Genomic DNA, 24,626 nt, shown 5'->3' on the forward strand with positions numbered 1-24,626 from the left:
ATATTAATTTATATTCCTAGTAGCCTTAAACTTTCAAACATTTTTTTATGAGTTTATTGCTTTTTGTTATATGATTAAAAACAGTTTGTAAACATAAGCTAAGCCTTAATGTCTCCATAAATATTTGTTATAACTTTCAAGTATTTATTACAACTGACGATCTCATCAATTCTATTAATTAAGTAAAAACTGTTTTATAGATAAATTCTTAAATAAATAAGTTTGTGATATATAACTGTTAAAAACATGGATAAAATTTAAAATAATTAGTTTCTAAACTAGTTGTAGTCTTAAAAACATACCAGAATATAACTTAATTATAATTAACTAGTTAAAACTGTCCAAGGGAGAAAATAGGGAGAAACCTATGTAAGTTCAATGATATTATTGTTTATTAAACGATAAAAAAAGCGCTCAAAAAGTTTGGTCTAAGGACCTGCTGTACAAAGGAACCTTTCGGTTATCGAGTCGTACACAACCAATGAAGGAAAGTGCTGGCAAAAATGTTTTTATTATATATTTCAAGAAACTTGCTTAATTAGACTCTGTATTAACAACCAATTAGCTTGTAGTTTTTAATACTTTTTTCAACTACCTATTTAGATTAAAACATATATATTTTTATAGTTTTTTTTATGTTTTTATATATAAGGAAACTTCGCGTCAATTAAATTCAGTTGAAAACTACACGCTACCATAGTGTTTTAGAAATGCTAAGCTTTTAACAAACCTTTTATATTTTTGTAAAATAGAAACCAGCTGAAAACTTGTGTTTTTTAGTTTTTTAGCTAACACAATAAAAATACTATAAAAAATATAACCTGTACACGAAAAACTTGTAAACATGTTAAAAAATTCAAATAAAGACGTAAGATATCTTGTGACTAGCTTAATAATAAGTTTTTTTCTTAATCATATTTTTATATACTTTCATTGAAAAATACTTATAAAAACTAAGAATTATTGCTTATGCCAACATTTAAAAAACGTAATGAATTGTATAACAATTTAAAAAAAAAAGTATTTAGTTCAGGTGAACGTTTTTAAAGAAAAATTTAAAATTATTTCTATTGAGTTTATTGTTTAGTGTTAATTAAATAGAAGTTAAATTTAAAGTTTGATGTAAAAACTAAACATTTTTTTTACATAAATTATATTTTATAGTAGCTTTATATATTTTTACAAATTAAAGATCTCAAAACCATTGTACAAAACAAATTCAATTCTGGTAAAAATGAAATTGAATTTATTTTACTTAAAACTAAAATAAAAAAAAATATAAAAAAAAGTACTAACAAGTCTTTACCATACTCAAAAAAATTTGAAATCTGAGAAAACATGAATTAATATACGATATAATTTAATATACAATTAGTTTTTTTCTCAACTCTGTTGCGAGGGCAGATAGCTTTGTCATTAAGAGCCAAATGTAAAACAAGTCATGATTAAAATATTTATTTCTAATTGAATTAAAAATAATATAAACTTTACACAATGAATTATTAAAATTTTTTATGTGAAAGTCTGCAAAAATTTATACGTGTAAAATTAAAATTTTAAAAATAATGTGTATATTAACCTAGTGTGCTTTGTGAAATATTTTAATGAACTAATTTAATTTCAATGTCTTGAAATAGTTATATCTTTAATGTTATGTCTTTAAATATCTTGAAAAAGTTTTTTTTTTTAATTTTTATTAAAACTCAGTTTTAAGTTAGTATATAAACTATATTAATACTACTAACACGGACTTGTTTTATATTTGGTTTATCTATTACAAAACTTCTTTAAAATGTATAAGCTTCAATTAACATACTAAGCACATATTTTAGCAAAAGTTTGTAAAAGATGGGCTAAACAAAATATTATTAAGCTTTATAAAATTAAAATATATGTTTGTAAAACTCTTAATAAAAACTTTAATTAAAAAAACTTTCATAAACAGCATAATTGTTTATCCTAATGTAAGAGAACACTGTATACTACTAATTATTAAAATATTGTATTTGTTGATCTAAAAACTATAAAAATTAATTGTATAAGTACAGTTGTTTTGTTTTTAAACTCTCTGTACTTATGTTAGTTTGTGAATTTAAAATAATAACTTTGTATGACTAATTTAGATTTTACCTCTATAGAAAACAAAAGTGTTGTATATATTCTATGCTGTTCATTTAATACTAAAAAAAAAACAGTATTAGGATATAAAATTATCGCAAGTATTTAAAACTTAGAATAGTAATAACATTTGAGAAAAGAATAACATATCTCGATTTAAAAATTTTGGTTAAGATATATTAAAAACTCTTTAGTTTAAGTAATTTTACGTATTTAACTTTTTGGATAATTTTTTTAGTTAAAAGTTTTGTAAAACTCAAATAAATGCATTTTTCCGTTTAAAGTTTTAAGATCATTTTAAATAGTGCAAAAGTTTAATCAAACTAAACAAAAATATAGCTAGCTTTTGCGTTTCTCTAAGTATTTCAGAACCAAAAGCTAGTTTGTCTTCTTCTTATAATTATTCTTTGTTTTCGTTGCCTTCACTTGATCTACTTGAAGATCGTCTTAATGAACCCTAAGATATATAGCAAGTTTATTTGATGTTAAAGTTTATATTTTATAAAAAACTGATTTTTTATATTTATCAATACATATATGCAGTATAAACCCAGAATGAGTAGAAAGTTTTTAAACAAAATTAAGTATTACGATATAAAGTATATCTTAGACTCAATAAATATTAATGTTTAATAGGATTTCTAAAAAAAATTGGGCTTTAAAATAGATTATTAAAGCTAGTAAAACTAACTATTCAAAGTACTTATGTATATTTATTAGTCATTCAGAAATTTTTAAAGCATACGTAGTATTAAGTACTTAAACCTTTTTCGTTCTTTTTAGCTCTGCTAAAAAATTTGATGGCATTTCTATACTATTTGGTGGAAGAGGAAATTTAGTTGGATTTCCCGTTTTCTCTTTAGGTGTTTTTGGAGAATTTCTAAATACTTGACCTGGTGAATTTGGTGTGTCACTTTCTAATGATGGAGGAGGAGGTAGATCCGACTATTGAATTTATTTATAGAAGTAATAAATATTAAAATATATAGGACATATTGTTTACAATTACACAATCTTAAAACATAACACTTCCAATGGTTTCTGATACAAGGAGTTTAATTGTAAAAAAAAAGTACTTCTTACTAAAACTATATAGCTTTTTTAGAGCTTTATCGAATTTAACTTTTTAAAGTCGATTATTTATAGTTCAAAAATTTTTATTTGTTCTAGATTAAGTACACAGAAGGTACCTTTTTTTTCAAGCTATAAGAAAAGTTACAAAAAAGTTTTTACATTGCTTAAAAAATTTTCATATGTAGTTTTGCAATTTTTGTTTTAATAAAAAGTTATTTTAGAAAAGCTCAAAAGTTACTATGTCATTCAATAAGCACTAGACTGCACCACTTGACCATCAGGAACAGTCCATCTGATAATTTGCGAATAAGGACAAAACCAGGTCGCTAGTTGTCTCATATAATGTTGTTTGTGGCCGTGCGGTGCAGTCTAGAGCTTGTTCTTTTTAATTAAAACATACTGTTGTTTATTTTGAGAGATAATTAAGAAAAAAAAATCTTTACAATGATTATATTCGATAGTTTTTAACTTTTATAACGTTTATTCTGGCTGAAAACTAACTACATCAATTGTGGTGGACTTTTTTAAAACTTTATCATTTCTAATACCACCATCTCTTAGTAGCTTATTCACAGAAGAATTTTGACTTCTAGGCTTAAGACTTCCCCCTCTTTTCTTTAGTTTCAGCATGTCAGGGGTAAGACCCATCCCTCCTATCCCGAGCCCACCGGCCCCCATAATCCCAACTCCCATCTTTTTCATTTCTTTATTTGTTTTAATACTTGATTAAGTATACACTCGTTTAAAATCATAAAGTAACAAACTTTGACTATAAATTAAAATGGTTAAAAAATGATGACAAATAATGTAAATGTAAAACTTTAAATTTAACTTTGTAAAAGAGAAATAACTGAAGCGTTTGAAGAAAAGAATAACTTCAAAATTAACAATTTTAAGTGTTATTATAAAAAAAAACGTCTTTAGAATAAACATATAGTATCGAACTTAAACAAATCATTTATTTAACATTCTCAACTCAATTAAAAAAACTTTTGATAAAAAAATATCAAAATTTACCAAACAGAGATTATAAAATAATTACTTGTTTTACATTAAAATTAGAAAAAACAAAATAAGTTTGAGTTTAACTTAAATCAAGTATATGAAAATATGCATTAAATTCTTTGTTAATTATGTTTTTTGGAGTTGAGTAAGTCGTATCAAAAAATTTTCATAACATAGATCAAGGTTCTTAAAATTACAAATAACTGAGATTTAAAAAAAAAAAAAATTACTTTGGTCATAATAGTTTTGTAATTATTTATACAAGTCATAAGTGTTCTCTAAAAACTATCTATTGTTATTTAAATTTAATTTATCAAAGACTTTTTTAGACGATTAGGAAAATGAACTAATTTTCTATTTCAATTCAAATGTTACGAAATTTTGCATAGTATTAAACAATGCATCAACATTATTTAAAGCCAGAGAACTTTTGTTTTTAATTCTACAATTATTTTTTATTAAAAGTACACATCAAGCTGTTGTATGTATTAAGTATTTTAGTTTTTACTTTGCAGAATAGTATCTAATTTTATTATATTAAAATTTGTATTGACATTAATGTGAGCCTGTTTCTCTTTATTTAAATTAAGTCTAAAAAAAGTTGTTAAACACTGTAAAAAAAACTGCTTAATTATTGTTAAATATAGAGTTAAATAAAAAAAGCTAACAAACTGTAATACTTGGTAAAAACTATTTTGAAAAAAAAAGAAACTTAAAGGTATTATGAATAAAAGTTTAATCTTTTGTATAATCTAAAAGTTATCTTTAACCTTTTTTAATGATAATTATAGTGTGCATGATCAAACTTTTGAGTTTTTTCTTAGTTTTTGTTAAAACAATTCAACTGAAATTACATTTTTAAATCACGATTTTACAAAAAATTAACTTAACTTTGTCTTAAATTCACACAAGTTTTTTTAGACAATAACTTAAAAAACTTAAAATATTTTTTTTACTTCTTTTTAATTTTTAGGTGTTTTAGCTTGTTTGTAAGCCAAAAATATTTAACTAATTTGTAAACTTTGTTATTACGATAGATTGTAACTGAGTTTATGAAAAATAGGTGTTTAATTTAAAACGAAAGCTAAAACTTCACTGACTATTCTGCATTTTTTCTTTTACTTCCTTTTTTTTAACTTCTTCAACTGTAAGAACTTGTGAGAAGTCTGTACTTGAAACACTGTAAAAAATTATTGTATGTTTATGATAAGTCTTATATAAACTAAATAATTCCATACCTTTTTTCAAAAAAGTCATCGACTTTTTCTTCTGAAAGAGGTTTCTGTGAAATTTTACGACTTGACTTTCGGCTTGCCCTCTTTCTAGAAGGTCCTCTGGGCCTTCCCTGAAATATCATTTAGTTCTTTTTTCTAATATTTAATGATTTTAATAGAAATTTTTGTTAGAGTTTAAAGTATGTTAAAGTTAAATTTTTTCCAATGAAAGTTATACGTTTTTAAAACCTAAAAAGCATGTTTATTTTATTTAACTTTATATCAACTTATAAATTAAATTAAAGTCGTCTTATTCAGGAATTTTTAGAATTTTTTGTTAATATATGGCTGTTTTAATTTATTCAACTAACGCTTTCTGTGTTGAAAATGAAAATTGTAAAGGTTAAAAAAAATACTTTAAGTCTTCAAAAATGTTTAAATTTAAATAAAAAACCAAACTTAATGTAATATATATTTTACAATTTAAGCGACTGAAAATGTTTAAGTTAGTATTAACTTTGGTTAGATGTTGTAATCTTGAAGGTGCTTCCATAGGTGGAAGTTCATCGACAGTATCTGTGTAATAATAACGTTAAATATTTAAGAAAAAAAAAGAGTATAAATGAGATATATTTTTAATAAATTTAATATTTAGGTTTATTGTGTAAATATTATTGTTAATTTTTTAGTTCAGTGAAAAAAGTATTTGGCTAAGCTACCACACTATTAACTCTTGTGGTTAAACCTAAACTACAGTTGTAAATAAAAAAAAAACTTAAGTTTGAATAATATTTGGTTACTTAAAAAGATTACTAAAATTACATGTTATAATTTCATAAATATTTGCTGAAAAAATACTTATATAAATACCAGAAAATTCATCTTCATTAGTTTTATTATCAGTACATTTTTTCTCGGAATTTTTTGTATCAGATGATTCATCAACTTCTTTTAATTCGGCTTTTGGTTCTAAAATACTTTCGGAATGTTTTAATGTATCAGCTTCAATATTAGCTATGTGTGATTCTTTTTGGTCTTTATAAGTTTCATTAATTTTATTTTCATTAGGTATAGATTTCAAGTTTTTTGATTTTTCATTATTATCATTTACTACCTCAGAATCCATTTTAGTTTCTAAGTCTTTGTGTATAGAAGTATTTACGTTCAAGTCAACTGTTTTTTCAGAATCTTTAATTTCTAACTCGTTGTTTATTTCTATACTATCTGATGAAATTTCATTGGATTTAAAAAATTCCTCTGTTGAATCAAATTGAGTACAAGTATTTTTGTCTTCAGGAGTTACAGGAATATCAAAACTCCCTTCCGTTGTGGTTGAACTTATATCTGTTTATGTATCTTTAGATTTAATTTTATTTATTTTAAATAAATTCTATAAAAATTAAATAATAAAAATGAAATAAAAAATAAATAATACTAAAATTTTCTTAACTTTTTTTAATATCATATTCTGAATACAACTCTTATATAAAATGTTTAACTTAGGAAAAAGCAACACATAATCAAACAAGTAAATGCTAAAAAATTAAAAGCTTTTATTATAATGTTTATACATGTTATCGATCAAATTTAGTAACTGTTATATGAAGACTATAATTCCTAATAACATTTGTGCAGCTGACAACATGACCTCATAGTTAATTAATTATATAATTCATCAGCGCTTCGTAGTGGTTAAGTTTTAAATACATAAATAACTACTATAGTTTTAAAGTTTTTTAGTTGTTTAACAAAAATTATCTTTGTATACTTTTTTACTACTTATATAATTTAAAACATTTTTACAATTTTAAACGATATTTAAAAAAATAAAAAACCGTTGTGTAGTATTTGAAAAATTGTTACTTTTCTACTTACAAACATAAACTAGGTCAAAAACCACTTTCGTAGATTTTCCAACAACTATTAAGAATTTTTTTTTAGCGATATATACTAGTTAAGAAAATTAAGACTATTTTAAAAACTACAAATACCTTTACTTATACAAAGTCCTAAACTTAAAACTTAACATAAAATAAGTTATAAGTTTTAGTGTACAAAAGTACAACTAAAAGTTCAGAGTATAGTCGAAAAAAGAGTCACTAACAATGAGGTCAACTAAAATTTGAGTAGTTATTAAATAATTATAGCAGTTAAACTTTAGAACAACCTTTATCAAGCAATTTGTTGATTTTTTCATCATCTAAAACGTTTACATCATTTTCAATAAAACCTTCAACTTTAGTTACAATATCATCAACAGGTCTCCTCTGCCTCTTGTTTAAACTTTCTACTCTCTCTCTGGCTGCTTCTTCTACAGGTGAAACACTTTTCGGTTTCAAACCAGAATCTTCATCTGTTCTTTTACTATAACCTTTTGAGTGACACTCTTCTTTAGTTTTTTGTAGAAGGTCCGTCTGTATTTTGTTTAAAAGTTATCTTTTCAACGTTCACTTTTAATTTAAACTTTTAATGGTTTTGAAAAGTTCTTTGTTTTTAAGGATAGAAAAGCATGAGAGAAAGTAATCAAAATTATTGTATATAAAACAGTAGTTTTTTACGTTCGTGAAAACAAAATAATGTTAACTTTACTCTGATAAATATAGTAGTTTAAAATTTAATTAAGTCAAAAATGTCAAATGTAAAGTTAAAACATCTACAACTACAACTAATTTTTAGTTTAAACAAACAATTTTTTGTTAATTAAATAATACTAGCTACAGTAAAAATCCTCGTCAGTTTGAGCAAATCAAGATTTTAGAAATAAGACAACTACTAATAAATGCATCTTTTAAAACATTTATAGATCTTTTAAATATAATTTTTCTTGCACATTTCTTACATATTTTGTTTTGAGTAAATATACATAACTATAACTTTAAAAATTACAACAAACATTAAAGATTGAAAAGAAGTTAAAAATTTTAGTTATAAAACGTTTGTATATTATAGTTTACATTTTCTTTTTACTTTTATACTAAAAGTTTAAAACTAATGTATAAATTTTTATTCTAAAATATATTTAACTAAACAACTGTAAGAAAAATTAACCAACCAACAAAATATTACATTGTGATATTTCTGCTAAAAGAGTATCCGTTATTTTGTTCGAAATTTCTATTCCGATTTGTAAATTTAGATTTCTGTGGTTTTAAATTGTAACTAATAAAAAATCATTTAATCGCTAAGAAAATTTAAAACCATTAAAAAACGTTATACTGGTTATGATTACAAAAAAAAAGTAAAACAATTAATTTATTTAAATTTAAAAACAGGTGCGTTGTGGAGTAACTTTTACTTTTTAATACTAGGTAAGTTTATCTTAAGTTTTTTATAGATATTTTAAGTACCGTATGCTTGTTTACTTACCTAAATATCTATTCAAGAAATTCGTTAAAATAAAATTAGTCTCTAGATGCAAACTAACCCAACTTTATTAGTTATTTCTCCTCCTGCTGTTTTAATGATGTAGTCTTCTATTGCCTTGTCTTGAAGTTTAAAATTTGTCGACAAAAGTTGTTCTAAATCTTCCGTAACAAGCTAAAGTTTTTTTGATTATATACACATATATAATTAGTTCCCTATTCTATTTAAAAATAAGTTTATTGTAACTGAATATCTCATTAATCTCATTTTTAACTAAGTGAGACTTTGTTTTGTGAATAAATTCGTGAGATAGTAACCTTGTAATTTTTTTCTTTGATTTAAAGTTAGGAATTTCATTTGTTACTTATAAAATAAAATAAAGATATACAAAAAAACCTTTAAAAATTTCACTTACCTTATAAGTATTGGGACATTTTTCAGATGCATATGACGTCATAGACTTTGCTGTTTCCTATATTTTTAATAAGTTTGTATACATTGTTTTCTTTTATTTTACAAAACTTTACGGCTGTTATATAAATATTTACAAAAATTAAAATGTCACAGCTACACCAGTTTAAGAATGCATAGAACCGTGTTAATGAATAAATTTAAGATTAAAATATAGTTATAAAAAGTTATGGAGTTAAAATTAATACATACCTAGAGCAAGAAAATTTCAAGCTGTAATTTAAAAATCAATTAGCTTTTACGAAGTAACCTGTAAATGTTTTTGAACGTTAACGTCAATAGTTTTTGCAACTTCACGTATTTTTGTTTGGAGGGAACTATCAGACTTTTCACATTTATTAATTCCAATTTCATACATTTCTGATAAAAGCTGGTAATTTTTTTAACTATTATTTGTTTTAATAAAAGCATTTAAATTGAATAAGTAGTAGTTTTTGTGTGAAAAAATAGTTAAGTGCTGAGGATCAATGTACGGTTTCTTAAAGTATACATAAATATATTTTCTACTTAATGAAAATGGTAGAACAAAAAATAGATTAGTTTGTTTTTGAGACTAATTATTAAAAAAAATCTTTATAAATTTAAGCTGGTTTTATATCTATAGATGCAACAAAATCTTAATAAAAGTAATTGTTAATTAAATAAATATGTTTGCTACATAACTACTATACAGAACTGTACAGAACTTTTTTTTTAATAATATGATGTGCACATTGTTTTACAACTTTTATAATTTCTAATCTTAATAAAAATGGTTTTAAAATCAAAATAAAAGAAACAAACGTACAATTTCTTTATAATACAACATAATCTTTTTTAAAACTTATTGCTGTCTTATGTCAAACTTAATTTTTTTTTACTATTATATAATACAAAAAAAAAACTAGTTTACAGCACAACATTTAAAAAGTTTACACAGAAATTTTATAGGCAACTTCTAATAAAAAACAAATTATAAAGCAAAAATAAATTTAAGCTGACAAAAGTTAAATTTTTTAGATTGATAAATAAATTACATGAGAAAAAAAACCAACTTTCTTTGTATTTTTAGCGTCATTTACTAGTTTCTTAGCATTGGAAATTATTTCTACTGCAAATTTGTCTTCGTAAAGATCTTCTGAAGCAAAAACTTCTAATGCATTGATTGTATGTTCAGTTTTTTCTAAATTAGTTATACAGGAAGTTTAAATTTAATACAAAAAACTATTCAATTAAAAATCTTGATATAACCTAAAATATGTTAAAGATATATTTAAAAGTTTTTTATAACAAGTTTTGATTATACTTCTTAGATTTTGAGACTACAAGCTCTAATTCCTATGTTTCGTTATTATTGAAAGTTATTAATCAATCTTATCTAAAGAAAATTGTAGTAATCAATCTTCAAACACCTATTATCTTTTATCACACAACTAGAAAAAAAAGTCAAGCACAAATTCACTTTAAAAATAATCTGTGTCTTGGACTGATTTAAGTTTTATATTCAATATATAGATCTTGACCGGACGATTGAAAAAGGCTGACGTCACTGAGTATCTTCAATATAAATTTATAACAGTTGTCGACTGCAAGATTCTTCGAATACGACTGACTGATAATCTATTATAAGAATGAAACCTAGGTCTCAGTCTATCGAGAGCTTGTGGCCTAGTCTATAATAACAAGTTTTGAGCTTCTCTCAAGTCAAATGAATATCCAGAGTTTTGCTGTGATGGTTTCTTTAAATGCTTTTCGTTTAAAAGTTCAATCAAGTTTTACAAAAAAGTAAACAAGTATATAACTTATACTGTTTTTGTAAAATTAATGAAATATTGTTTAATAAAAGCTGTAAGTTCTAAAACATTGTATCTAAAATTGCAAAAATAATAGTTCGAGTCATCGCATTTAAATGTTTGATAAATAATTATCACGTACTAGAAAACATGGTTTGTTTACTGTAGCTATACTTTAACTTAGTAAAAGAAGTTTCTAAAAATCATTGAAAAAAAAAAAAATTAATACTTATTTTTTAAAGTTACTTTACTCCTACACTTTAAAAAAAAGCTAAATAAGATTAATTACAAGCAAACACTGCCTTCAAAAATTTACTAAAAACTAGCAGTTAAATGTGCTGTAAGAAATTTTATTTACACAAACAGAATTAGTTTATTATTTGTTTAGGTTAGTAATTGTTTGCTAATATTGTTTTTGACAAAAAAATAACTAAAAGCTTTAATAATTTAAGTTTAATTAAAATCTCTTATTAGAGTTTAAATTAGTTATGCATTAACGACAACTAAAACTTTATCTTGGAAATCGAAAAAAATATTGACTTTCGTGCATCGACTAGAAAACTAGTATCATAAGTAATATCTGAACTTTGTTCATAGTTTTACAACCAATTAAGCTAATAAACCTATTTTTTTAAAACTGCTTAGACTAATTATACTAATTAACAAGCGTATAAAACTCTCATACCAGTCATTTTTTCAAGTACATTTTGTCCCATACTCGTTAGAGCTTTTCTTAACCGAAATTGCGGCTCACTAGTTGTTGACTTGTCACTGTGTACAATATTAGCATTTTGTAGAAGCCTGTCTTGTATAGTTGCCAAGGATTTTTGTGTCCTTTCTGGATGTTGCTTGATTGTTGCAAGTACATCATTTACTGGGTAGGGTAAAAACTTCAACATATAATTACTGTAATAAAAGTTTTTGCTTAGATAGTTTTTAGTATACTTATTTGTTTATTTTTCAATTATTTTACAATTTACTTATTATATTTTACAAACTTTAATACTTTTTTATAGTTTGTAATTGACGGATTAAAGCTGTTTTAAAAATAGATTTAAACTTAACTATTTGTTGTTATCTAATTTTATACATAATAAACATTTTTTCTAAAAATTAATCATCATAAATTAATCATCCTTTAATTGCAAACTTCAAGTTATTCCTGTGTAAAGTTTCTTTAACATAAAGTTTCAAATACTTTTAAAATAAAATAGGAAAATTTCAATGTTTTATGTACGACAATTAAATTTTTGCAGTAACTTATAAGTTTTGAATTAAAATAAATGTTATTTAAATAGATATGTTCGAACTATAGTTTTGTAGTCTATTTTTTATCATCTCCTTTTACTTAACAATTTTTACAAACGAAAACAATACATATATACTATTATTAACAATAAATTTTTACTTTTTCAAACTAGCTGCGATTTCTTTGTACCCTAGATTAGTAATTTGATTTTTGTCAATATATAGCCTAGTAATTTTTGCATTTATTTGTAAAGATTTTGCAAGTACTTTTGCGCCTATATCTCCCATTCCATTTCCGCTGTAAAAATTACTTGATTATTTTTTACTATCTTATATAAGAGACAGTGATTATCTATGTTGAAAAAAAAAACAGTAATCTTAAAAACAAATAAAAAGAAATTACAATAGAATGAAATTCAAAGTCTTCTTATAGTGATGTAAGAATTATTTTGTTGGTTTTATAGCAATGATGAATATAGAACGAATTTTAGTTTTGTTTTAAAACATGGTCATCTTTATCGAGCTATATTATTAAAACTGAGGGATGTATAAAAAAATTAGCAATACAAGTTTTCTGTGTCAATTCCTTAAATATTTTATGATATTTTGTTTGCCTTGATAAAACCACAAACTCAATTCAGTTTTCTTTAGATTTTATATCTTTTTAAAGGAATACAGAATTTAACACACGGCGTGAAAAATACTTTCTATTATTTCTAAGAACAAATTCAAACAAACTAGTTACATTGTTAGGTTTACCTATAGATGAAGCTCCTTATTTTTAATCTAATAAATTTTAATACTTAAGTTGTTTTTGTGTATTCACTTTAATTAAAATTCTTTTAAAAATCTCTAAACTTTTTGAGTCGAAAAAAATTACCTACGTTTTTAAATATTAAACTAGTTTGTCATAGTTCAACTTATGCTATTTTAAAGTTTTTATACTACAGAATATTTTTTAAACTATTTTTGGCCAACATTTTTTTTTCTTTAATCGAAAATTATTAAAGTTACAAAGAACTATTGTTAATTGCAGATCTTTAAAAAATCACTTTAACAACTAAGTTTTCTACTTTAACAGACTTAGTCAAAATATTTCTTAAGAATTTTACAATTGTAAGTTAGCAGTGTTTTGACCTTACTTATACAAATAGTTTTGCAAACTAACTCTTTTATTTAATTCAAGAAAGTACTTTTCACCAAAGCTCATGAGTTTTATTAATGTAAAGAAATGTGAGTAAAAAGACTAAATAATGATCATTTTAAAAGATAAATATAAAATATATCGTAACAAGTATAAATAAACAATTTATACAAGCAATAAAATGAAAAAAAACAGGATTTAACCTTCATATACCTATAGTTAGAACTTAAGAAACTGAAATAAATTGATGGTTGTAATAAAAACAACTAAAATTAAAGATTTAAAACATATTTAAAAAAAAACTTAACTATGTAGTTAAGTTAAAAACAAATAACCGTGTAAATAAATTTTTTATGATTACATATTTAAGGTTATAGGCTTAGGATGTAAAGTTTTTCTAGTTTTTGAAAAACATAGAAAAGTTTTTCTTGGTATAGTTTGATGCACAGATAAATAAACACAATTTTACAATAGAACATAGTTATTACAATAAAAATGTACAAAGTTTTTATAAATTATTAAAAAATTACGTTGCTTAAAGGCACAAAAAAAATACTAGATTAAAATTTAAGTTAATAAAATTAGGTTACTGAATTGAAGTTTTTAGTTAGTACTTAGTATAAACCTTAAATCTATTTCCTCCAGAGAACTATTACTTCCAAGACATCCAAGAAACATTTGAAGAAAATCTTTGATTTTGGAATCTCGAAGTGATAACGAGCTTATTTTCTGTAGTTATTATTAGTCTATTTTAGTGTTTTATTTTTTTTCTAAAAAGTTTTTTTGTAAGAAACGTACTCATATTAGTTAGTTTCTATTTTAAAAAGCCTTTACAAAATTTTGATAAAGTTTATCGTTTTTTGTATAAAAAATAAAAAAAAAACATTGAATTTTTTTTAATGTTGTTTTCTGAAGCCCGGTAGATATAATATCGTTAATTTATTTTTAGTTACTTAATTTTCTAAAAAAGGAGCTAACACCTATAATAAATGAATTAGGTAGTATGCAGGTAGGTATTCTAATTTTTTTATAGAATAATTAGACAGCTTGTGTTAAATCGAAAAACAAGACTTGGTTAAAAAGCTATTGAAAAAAAAACCGTCTCAATTCTTAAAACAAAAACACTTAGAAAAAGATCCTTCATTTGATAAAACATTTTTAATTCTGCTTATTTAAATAGAACATATTAGATTCTATAGATGAAATAGATTCTATTTGAATCAGAATTGAAAATTTTATAACAAACGAAAGATCTCTACCTAAGTGTTTTTGTTTTCATAACTGAGACAGTTTTTAGAACTTTTATTTTAACCTTATTTAATTTTTAGTCAGTAATGCATAAACTTCAATGATCCAGCCTAAACAGTTGTTTTTTAATTAAATTTATTCAAATATCATTTAGTTTGAAAACACTAGAAATACTAAATCGTTTGATTTTAATTTAAAAACTGTTTTTAATCATACTAGTTTGCTTTAATTGTAGAAAATGTAGAAAATATAAAGTTTTTCTTGAATCAAACAAATTACCGTTTGAAAACAAACTTAATATTTCAAAACTAAGTTTTAGAAATAAGGAAGAACTATTTTTTGAAGTTTTTATATTTTATCATTTTGGTTTATTTATTAGTTATTGCTTTAGATTTGTAATAGCAAACTGAGTTTTCGTCTTGTACGAGTTCAACTACACTTTCTACAGCATCCTTCATTTTTTTATGTTTAATTCCTGAAAAGTTTCTTCCTAAATTAAGTTTCCTCAACGATGTGTTGTTCTGTTAGTTGATAAAATAGTATTATTGTTTTAATTTCGTAAAAAGTATTTTTTTAAAACAAATACTTCTTTTGAAATATAAAAGTAACAACACTGTTTTTCGAAATTTGGCAGTCAATAGTTTATAAACTAAAGGTTAACCAACCTGGATACAAGGAAGTAAATCAACGAGGCTGTAATCGAGAGAGTTACCAGAAATATCGAGAGTTTTAATATTTTTTATAGAGCTGATAAACTGCTGCAAGACTTGTGACCCAGGCTCTTTTAACTGTGAAAATAAACGTGTTTTAAAATTACTAGCTAATTTGTTAAATACATACAAAATTTTTTGTCATTAGTTTTTAGTTCAGAGACATTATTTACTGTTTTACAAAATATTAATAATACAAAAGTGACAAAAAACTTTAGTTAAACCTAGTTATTTTTTATTTACTAAATTTTAAAGGTTTGTATATACTCAGGTTAAAAAATAGTTAAAGCTAAACATAAGCAAATAAACAGTAAGTAGTATAAAAAGTAAGTTGTGAATATACTTTAAACAAAGACCTCACAATCTGAGATATCAAGATGAATTTTCAAGTTTTCGTTTGTATTTGATGACAATCCCGTCAGCATTGCCCTAATATAAAATTTTACATTCAAATTTATAAAACTTTTTACAAAAGTAATCATTAAATATAAGTTATCTTAAGTAATGATGTATACAGCTTTATACTCATATTATAAGTAAAACCAAATACTTTGAATATCAAACCATTTTATAAACTTAAGCTAAATTTTTAAATAATACTTAGTTAACGTAAAAAAAAGCTTGATTAAAGACTACCAACTTATTTTATTTGTTTTACTTTAATTAGCTTTTAATTTCGAAGTATACTTGACTTTAATGGCAAATAATCCTTTCTGATATACTTTTTTGACACAATAAAATATCTAAAAAAAAAAACATTTGAAATGAAAAAAATCTCTATTTAGTAACAAAGTCAATATTTTATACAAATAAGTAAGTTAAAGTCTAAGTTGTTTAACAAAACAAATTTTGAAGAGTTTATTTCACAAAGTTTATAAACACTAGTATATTAAAATAAAGTTTATTAATGTAACTTGATGCTTTACAAACATTTCATAGTAATTAAATAACTTTAAAAACTGGTACAATTGATAAAGAAAAAAGAACTAATTCAATTTTAATCAATAACCTTAAAGCTTCTGATGGAAGTTTGGTTTTGCTAAAATTAAGATACTCAAGAGCCGAAGTGTCTTCAAAAAACTGTAAATATAATCTGGATATAAAATAAATAAATATTTACCGTAACATAAAATTAATTTTTAATAAAATTACCAAAGAAAGGGAAAATTTTGAAAACAAATGCTAACAAATAAACTAACCTTTTGGAAAGAAAAGGGCAAGCCGTTTGACTTATTTCTTCTGAAATTAATTTTTGCTTTTTATTGCTTATATGTTTATATTTATTGTTATAAATGGTTTTTATTTCTAAACTTTATAGCTAAATGTATAAGTTGAAATAGATTATTTGATTAATTTTTAGTTTAATTATAGATAATCACAACAAACTATTGATTTGTTTTAATTACCATGAACAGTTAAATTTTAATTCTAAATGTAAGCTGGGTCCAATTAAAAAAAGAAAAGTAAAATTAAAGAGTTTGCTAAAGTTTGTTTTTTCAAAAGCATAAAGTTGCACAAATATGCTTTTAATGTACCAAAAATAATTGAAAAAAAGCTCTAAACCACTATTTTACAAAGTACAAATAAAGCACTAGACTGCACCGAACGACCATCAACAACGGTTTCCGAGACAATCTACGATCAGTTTCGTGTTTATTAGAACTAAACAGGTAATTATCGTCTGAAAAACTGTTGTTTAGCTTTTCAAAAGTCCGCTGAAGTAGAATTAGTCAGCAGTTTCTTAAGAACCTCTTGAGTCCTTACAAGGACGAAACCGGCCACAGATTGCCTCGGAAACTGTTGTTGATGTTCGTGCGAAGTAGTCTATGTGCTTATCACGTGATGGCGAAAGCATTTCGGATTTGCTTTAAATAACTAAAGTATTATTGATATTTAATAAAAGAAATATTAGCTATTCAAAAAAAAAAAAAAATGTAAATAAAAACCTTTGAAAATCAAGTCAAAGTAGGCATGCGATAAGTTTAGAAAGTTATTCAATTTTTAGTTTTTAAATTCATTGACATAAAATAACTAAAATACACAAAAATAACTAGTCCGGCTCGCGAAAGAGTTTTTTCTGATAAATCTGGCACAATGACTAACAATTTAACTAACCCCAAGCTTAGAGTCAGGTTCTACAGATTAAACTATTTATATTTAATATCTCGCTTTGTTAAAGCGTTATCGCTTAATATAAAATCAACTGAGAAGTTATATCGAAAAACTTCATTACCTTTAGAAACAAAAAAAAATCGGTTTAAAAAATGTTGTTTCAACTGTAATAAATCGTTTACAAAGTAATAATTCCATTAAAACAATTAATACAGTTAAAACTATTTGTTTTTATTTGTAACAACAAATACTGTGAAGTTTAAAAAAGTAGTTTTCAAACTAATACATCAAGTATTTTTGTTTTTCATGCATATATTATTATTACTTAAAAAAAAACTTAGATGCAAAATAAAAAAAATCTAAAATTTTTTGTACATAACTGATATTAATGAACGATTTGTAAGAGAAATAAAATATCATAACATAAACTCAAACTTAATTCAAACAAAAAAAGTAGTTATGTAGATAAGCTTTAAGTGGAGAATACTATAAATTCTTATTAAAGTCTTAACATTTTTGCTATATTTCAAAATTGGTAAACTTTAACTAATTTTGAACAATTTGTATAAATTAAAAAAAAATTCCAAAAAATAGAGCTTACTTAAATTTGCGAAGTATTTTCTTATGTAGGTTAAAGTTTGAGTTTCTTTAACTACTATTGAATTAATAACAAAAAAAAAGTGTACCGAAAACAAAGCATAACAGTTTAATGAACACATAAAAAAAGCACTCAAAATATTTGGTCCCAGGACCTGGCGCACGAAAAAACCCTTACGCTTATCGAGTCGCACACCACGGATACATTTTATCGTCTTGTCCAGGACAGTTATGTCTTTTAAGTTTGATAAATAAACTGAATTTAAATCTCTTTGATCAAGTTATTGTTCGAAAAAGTAAATAATCATTTATCTTTTTTATAAAACCTGATACTACTACTTTTATCTTCTACAAAATGGGGTCGTGATCCAGATGTAATGTTTGTTGATCGCTTACTGCAGTTAATTATTTAATAAAATATTAGAGTTAGTAACGAAGCTTAAACAAAAAACTTTTACAAGACAGTTTTTGTTAGCTAAAACACTTTATTATTTTAAATGCTTCGAATAAATAATAGCTTTTTAATAAAATTAAAAATCTGCCAAAACTATAACAAAAATTTAAGGTATAGAGAAATGCATAAAATCTCACTTTTGAAAAAAGTGGTTTTCCGACAAATTTGCCCTTTTCAAATGCTGTAAACATCCCTTAGAAAATGCTCCGATATACTATTAAAGGTAAATATTTTGTTGTTTCAATATTTTGAAACAGTTATTTGTACTTTTAACTAAAATGCTTAAATTATAATTCTAATTTGTAAAACTTAGTTTAAAAAGTGAAAGCTTGAACATTAAACTTCGTTGTTTTTTTAAATTTATACTCATTATTTAGTTTAGATTGAAGTTGTATAAAAGTTCACCTAATATTTTTACTTACTACTTCTACTGCACTTGAAGTTGCTGACAAATTTATATCTTCTATCATGTTATCTTTTGAAAGTAGATTGTACAAACCCTGTTTAATTTCTAGTTTGATTCAATTTCTTTTTTTTTTTTTGCATATAAAAACAGTACAACTACTTAACAAAATACATACTTTTAGCTTAAATTTTATTTTTGAAAAAAAAAAAAGTAATTTTAGATTGATTCTTAGATATAAATTAGCAATAAACTGAACCACAACAACATCAATAAAAATATTATTATTCAAAATGTCACATTTATTTATTGTTGTGGATGGTAGTGCGGTTTAGTTTTTTGTTGTTTATAATGAGCTTTGAAGACGAAAGTCAAAAACCTTACTACAAATTATTTTTAGATATAAATTAGAAATAGGAATTTCATTGTTAATTACAACACTATAGTGCTACACCATTTTAATCAAAGCTAATCTTTTTTTAATATTAATAAGAGTTTTTGAAGTTAAAAATACAATTATTTGGTTTTTTATAAAATTGTGTATAAAATTTAAAACTCATTTAGATATTATTTATCTATGTTAAAGTTTTTAATATTTATTAAAAAACGTACATCAACTTCATCAGATTTAAACGTGTTTTTAGAAAAGTCTAAATGAGTTAATGTTCTTAAAACATCTTCGTTTGAACGAAGTGATTGACAAAGTCCGTTTAAACCTTTGCTTGAAATACCTGTAAAAATCCAACAAATCTAATCAATTTTGATAAGGTTAATGCTAAAACAAAAGTTGTATTGATCAAATAGTTTATTTTTAAATTTGATGTCAATAAAATGTTTTCTCTCAAGTCAAAGTTTTAATTAATATGAAAAAAAACAGGTTTTTGTAAAATTACTTTTTTTAAACAATACAAACTGTGAAAATAATAGTTTTATACATACTGTTTTTTTAATTAAAATTTTATTTTTATACGAAGTCAGATACGCCATTTATTTTCGTTGTTGTAAAATTCTACAACTTCAACTTTAAATTTATATTATTTAGCTATAAGGCTAAGTCTACTTTATTTAAGAACGTTTTTTTTTGGTTTTCAAAATCAATTAAAGAATTTGTTTTGGTTTTGTTTTTAAACAGGTCCACTTTTAAAAGTTCGACATAAATATTTTTCAAAACTTAAGACGGTTAGTAAAAAACTCATGTATACTGCAACAGCTTATGTATACTGAAACAGACTGATGTTAGATTTATTTTAAATTTCAACTTTTATTTTAAGATGTGTCTAAAACATATCTTTTCGTTTTGCACTACACTTTTGACTGCACAAATTGTCAAGGAAATTGACTATTTTAAGAATTAAATACTTTTTATATGTATTAATGTTCTGTTTATTTATTTATTTTTTTCATGAGTAATCTGAGTTTTGTATTTGTTTTAATTTCGATTTAATTATTTATAAATTTTTTCTTAAAGTTTGCTAAGTTATGTAAATATTCTTTTTACTCATATCATGATTGATTTTACAATAAAGTTTTTTTTTGGCACACTAGAAATTGTTTTATGTTACCATACAGTATTTCTATGGTTGCTTATACCTAAGAAGTTTAAGATTTCTCACGTTTTAAAATTGACCTGCATTAAAAATAAACTATGTTGTTTAAATAAGTGTTCTTTTAATTGTTTTGTTAAAAAAAAAATTTTAACAAAATAAAACTAAAATCAAATCTAAAGAGTTATAAAGAAGTAAAGTGTCAGAGTAAGAAGACTAAAAAAAAACTCAATTACTCTATTATAATATTTGTTGACATTAAATAAAAACCAAATTTGTACGCTCCATACAATGTAAAAAAGTAAAAAAAAAAGTCAAAACTTATTTCAGAGTTGTTAGCTTTTTTTGCACCAGTCCAAATTCATTATATTTAGTCTTTCGCAAGCCATATTATTTGAAAAAAAAAGTGTATTGTAAAACAGTTTGTTTTTTCCAAAATTTATAAAAGTTTAATGCAGGAAAAACATAATACTCAAGTAACAGCGAGTAAGTGAAATTTTGTTAACGGTTTTGAAAACTATTTTAAAATTGAAATGTAAATTCTTTAAAATAGATAAACGTGTTTTATAATACTATCCGACTTCATCACTTTTAATAAAATGTTGTTTAATTTTTTTTTTAATCTACTTTAATCAAGTATAAATAACTTCTCAGAAAAATATTTGTTTTTAACCATTAGATGCAGTTTTTGCTATCGAAGTATTTATACAAATAAAAACTTTATTTTTGCTAAAATTAAAGACTAAAAACCAGAACTTATTTTTAAACAAATTTTAGTACATATTAATTTTACTAACTAGTTTTACTAAGTACTAGCGAAGTTAGTTTTCCGGCTTTCATCATTGGAAGAGGTCCAGATAAAAATATGGCGCCTCTGTCTTCAATATTGTTGTTGGACAAATCAATAAGCTCTAGTCCACAATGACTATTGTCCATTAAACATCTTGCTAGTTTTTGTACAAAGTCACTAAAAAAATATTAACTTTTTGAAAATTCTTACAAAGTGGTCATAATAAAGTTTTATTAAAAAAAATATTTACAATAATTGTGTATTGTCGAATAATAAAAGTTGGTATTCTATAAAACTTTAGAGCTGTTTAAAAATATTTTCAAACATTTTAAAAAAGTAAACTAACTATCGAACTCCTACATTGTTCAATACCAATTGTTTTAGGACTTTTGAATTTCTTACAACTTTTAATATAAGATCAATTAGCTCTGTCGTCTGAAAAAACGTTTTAACTTTTAAACATATTTAGTTACTGTTCATGTAAAAATTTAAGTCTCGTTTAAAAGCAGAGCAATCTAAAAATATAGTATTATATATAATTTTTGTGGTAAATATTTGTTATTTTCTACTAGCAAAGTTTGTAATAGTACGAATATTAAGTTTCTTAAGAATGTAAATGCATCATTACTTAAAGCTTTTTTTTTATAACAAATATTTACCACAAAAATTATACATAATACAATTACTTCGAAAAAATTCAAAATCTTTCATTAAATACCTATTAGAATTGAGAAAGTCTGATGGAATCTATAGAACTCTCTGTTATATTAAGTTTGAATGCAAAAAAAAAGCTTTAAGTTTTACTTACAATAAATATAATAAAGTAAGTATTGTGTAAAAGATCAATTAAGACAAAAAAAAAAAACATCATATTGAAAAATTATTTGGAAGTTTTTGTTCTGCTAGTATTCTAAGAGTCTTTGGCCTCAAAAAGTCAAACCTTGTTAATGCGTTGTAAACATATTCAAGCATAAAGTTTACGTTAACTAAATTACTAATAGAAAATATGGTAAGCGTGTTCCAGATATATTTTTTCAGACCGAGTGTAACTTTTTAACTTTTCTTTTAACTAAAATGTTTTAATTGTAGTTTCGATTTTTAAACTTTAGAAAAGTTTAGTTTTAAGAAATAATTAAATCTAACATTATTAAACACGGTAGAATATTAAAGTAAAATGCTTAAGTTCAAATTCTTTAATTATTAAATTTTTCAAACAATATAACTTAAAATAGTTTACTTGACTTTTATATTTTGTAAAACAAGTCAAATTTTTTGAGCAAAATTTAAGACAGCCAATTAAATTCAGAATTTTTTCAAGCATTAGCGTTATTTTTTAAAGTTTTACTAAAATCATTAAAAGTTAACCAGTTTCATATCTTTAACAGTGAGCTTTGTGAACCAATCGTTGTACATTATGACAGCTACAATAGGTGCCAGGTCTCTGAAAATTTTTAGTATTATGAACTTAGCAAACAATATATAAAGGTTAAGTACTAAACTCAATAAAGTGTGGTTGTCTAACTAATTAAGTGGTACATTAAAAAATGTTACAATATTTTGTGTTACTCTTGTTCTTATGTGTTTTATTTGGCTTCAACTTTCAAAGTACGGTAACGTTAAGTAACTTTTACTTAAAGTTTTTTCTTAGCAAACCTCAAAATAAAGATTTATCCTAAAAAGTTTAAATGTAGCTTAGCTTTATACTTCAAAACTTTTTGAATCAGTAACAGTAACTTTTAAAAATTATTTTATCCAAATTTTAAGCATAAGATAAAAGTTCGCAGCTTTATAGCACGACCACGAAAGAAAATTAAGCTTAAAAATACTTATAACAAAATTAAACTAGAAACTATATGGTGTTAGTAAGTTTCTTTTAAATTTGTGAAAAAAGTGAGAGAAATTAAATACTTTTTATCGATTTATGTTACTTAGCACACAAGTAAATAACCTAGAAACTTAGTACCATTTAGAACAAAGTAATTTTTTTTGTCATTAAATAATATACTGTAACTACAATTTTTTTTTTGAAGTTATATCAAGTATATAATTTCTATAAAATACATGTCTAATTAGTATACTTTTTGAAGTATATTGGAAGCTTTATATTTGTTTATAAAGTATATTAAAAAAACTCTCAAAAATTAAAAAAAATTAAAGTATAAATATATATCTGTCAAAAAGTATTAACTAACTTTGAATACGTAAAGTCAAAATCTTTTAGATTTATCTCTCTTATTTGCTGTGTCAAATATATTGTATCTATATCCTGTAAAATAATTTTTCAATGAAAAAAAAAACATATCGAAGAAATTTGTGAGGATTTCATAAAATAGATAAATATTTTTAGTACTTTAAGTGTCAAAATTATTTAAACAAGTTTTCTTGATCTAAAATCTTTAATTTGTTATATTTTTTACTTGTGATTTTTAGTAAAAAAACCTTTTAGTAAGAAGCTCATAAACTGGATGGCTTTAAAAGTTTATATTCATTTATTTTTTAAATTTAAAGTGTTTGTTACATATTATATTTTCTAATAAAAGATCTAAACAAAAACAAGTTCGTAGAAAAATAATGACAGAAACTTTAGTTTTTTTAACTAGCATTAAAACCTGAAAACTTCAATAAACTATGTACATGCTTTTAAATTTTTTACATATTTATTTCAAAATAATGTCGTAATTTATTTCGAAGTTCAAGTAACTCAAAAATTTTTAAAACCATCAAATTGGTTTTTCTTTTAGTCGGTTTACTTATGGTATATATTTTTATTCATCCTATGAAACTAACCCATTGAACTTCTTCTTTCGGAATAACTCCCATAAAATCACAAATGCATCGGTATTGTTCACTGAAGTTACCGCAAGCTCCAACTTCCATTTGTTCCACTTCATAAATAATTTGCTGTATGCTTTTCAAACGTGATACTGGCTCTAATGATGCACGAAATATTCGACTGTAAATAAAAATGATAACAAGTTAGAAAGCTATTTGTAAATAATTTTAATGTATATTGGTAAGAGGTACTAGAAGAAAACTATTGAAGTTATTGATAATTAGTAGGCCTTCGTTGTAGTATTTGTAATGGTATATCGTTTTTACTTTATCGTATTTGAAAAAAATATTTTGACTTATTTAAATTTAATTGGTATAATTGAGATTTATACTTTTAAACTAATTAATATCTAAAATTAGAGTAATTTGTAAAAATGTTATCAAAAGTGAAGATATATAGAAAACTATTACTTATAGTAATTTATTTAGCACAAATTATATTAGTTTTGTAATCATAAATGTTTTTTTATAATTAAATGCATTATCTATCATTAGTTAAAATAAAATGCTCGTGTAGAATTTTTCTG

At 23.5% G+C, this 24,626-nt stretch overlaps 1 protein-coding gene across 1 annotated transcript; it reads right to left on the bottom strand.

Moving 5' to 3' along the window:
* Nucleotides 1–1,857: 1,857 nt before the first annotated feature.
* Nucleotides 1,858–24,174, bottom strand: LOC145833873 (F-actin-uncapping protein LRRC16A-like). Its single transcript, XM_082941109.1, has 30 exons — nt 24,055–24,174; nt 23,460–23,533; nt 22,633–22,708; nt 21,614–21,702; nt 21,275–21,444; nt 19,546–19,664; nt 18,953–19,030; nt 18,668–18,744; nt 18,403–18,471; nt 16,567–16,606; nt 16,377–16,447; nt 15,724–15,796; nt 15,323–15,445; nt 15,065–15,178; nt 14,035–14,138; nt 12,426–12,563; nt 11,703–11,923; nt 10,280–10,407; nt 9,496–9,615; nt 9,190–9,246; nt 8,836–8,948; nt 8,464–8,551; nt 7,579–7,825; nt 6,282–6,755; nt 5,929–5,987; nt 5,436–5,542; nt 5,298–5,377; nt 3,694–3,896; nt 2,884–3,063; nt 1,858–2,575 (listed from the first exon to the last, which is right to left on the bottom strand). Exons 1-30 carry the CDS (start codon nt 24,142–24,144, stop codon nt 2,519–2,521), a joined length of 3,639 nt encoding a protein of 1,212 aa, XP_082797235.1. The 5' UTR covers nt 24,145–24,174; the 3' UTR covers nt 1,858–2,518.
* Between the last annotated feature and the right edge of the window lie 452 nt (nt 24,175–24,626).

This window comes from Thalia democratica, chromosome 4 (assembly GCF_965202585.1).
Source record: "Thalia democratica chromosome 4, ktThaDemo2.hap1.1, whole genome shotgun sequence".
NCBI classification, from domain to species: Eukaryota; Metazoa; Chordata; class Thaliacea; order Salpida; family Salpidae; genus Thalia; species Thalia democratica.

Bases quoted from the DNA above. Each gene is read 5' to 3' on its own strand.
- LOC145833873 (XM_082941109.1), bottom strand. From the start codon at position 24,144: ATGGAAGTTGGAGCTTGCGGTAACTTCAGTGAACAATACCGATGCATT. The intron at 18,472-18,667 runs GTGAGATTTTAT...AATTAACTGCAG, and splicing joins GAAAACCACTTTTTTCAAAA to TAAGCGATCAACAAACATTA. The intron at 3,064-3,693 runs GTTAGTTTTCAG...TAAATTCAATAG, and splicing joins AGTCCACCACAATTGATGTA to TCGGATCTACCTCCTCCTCC.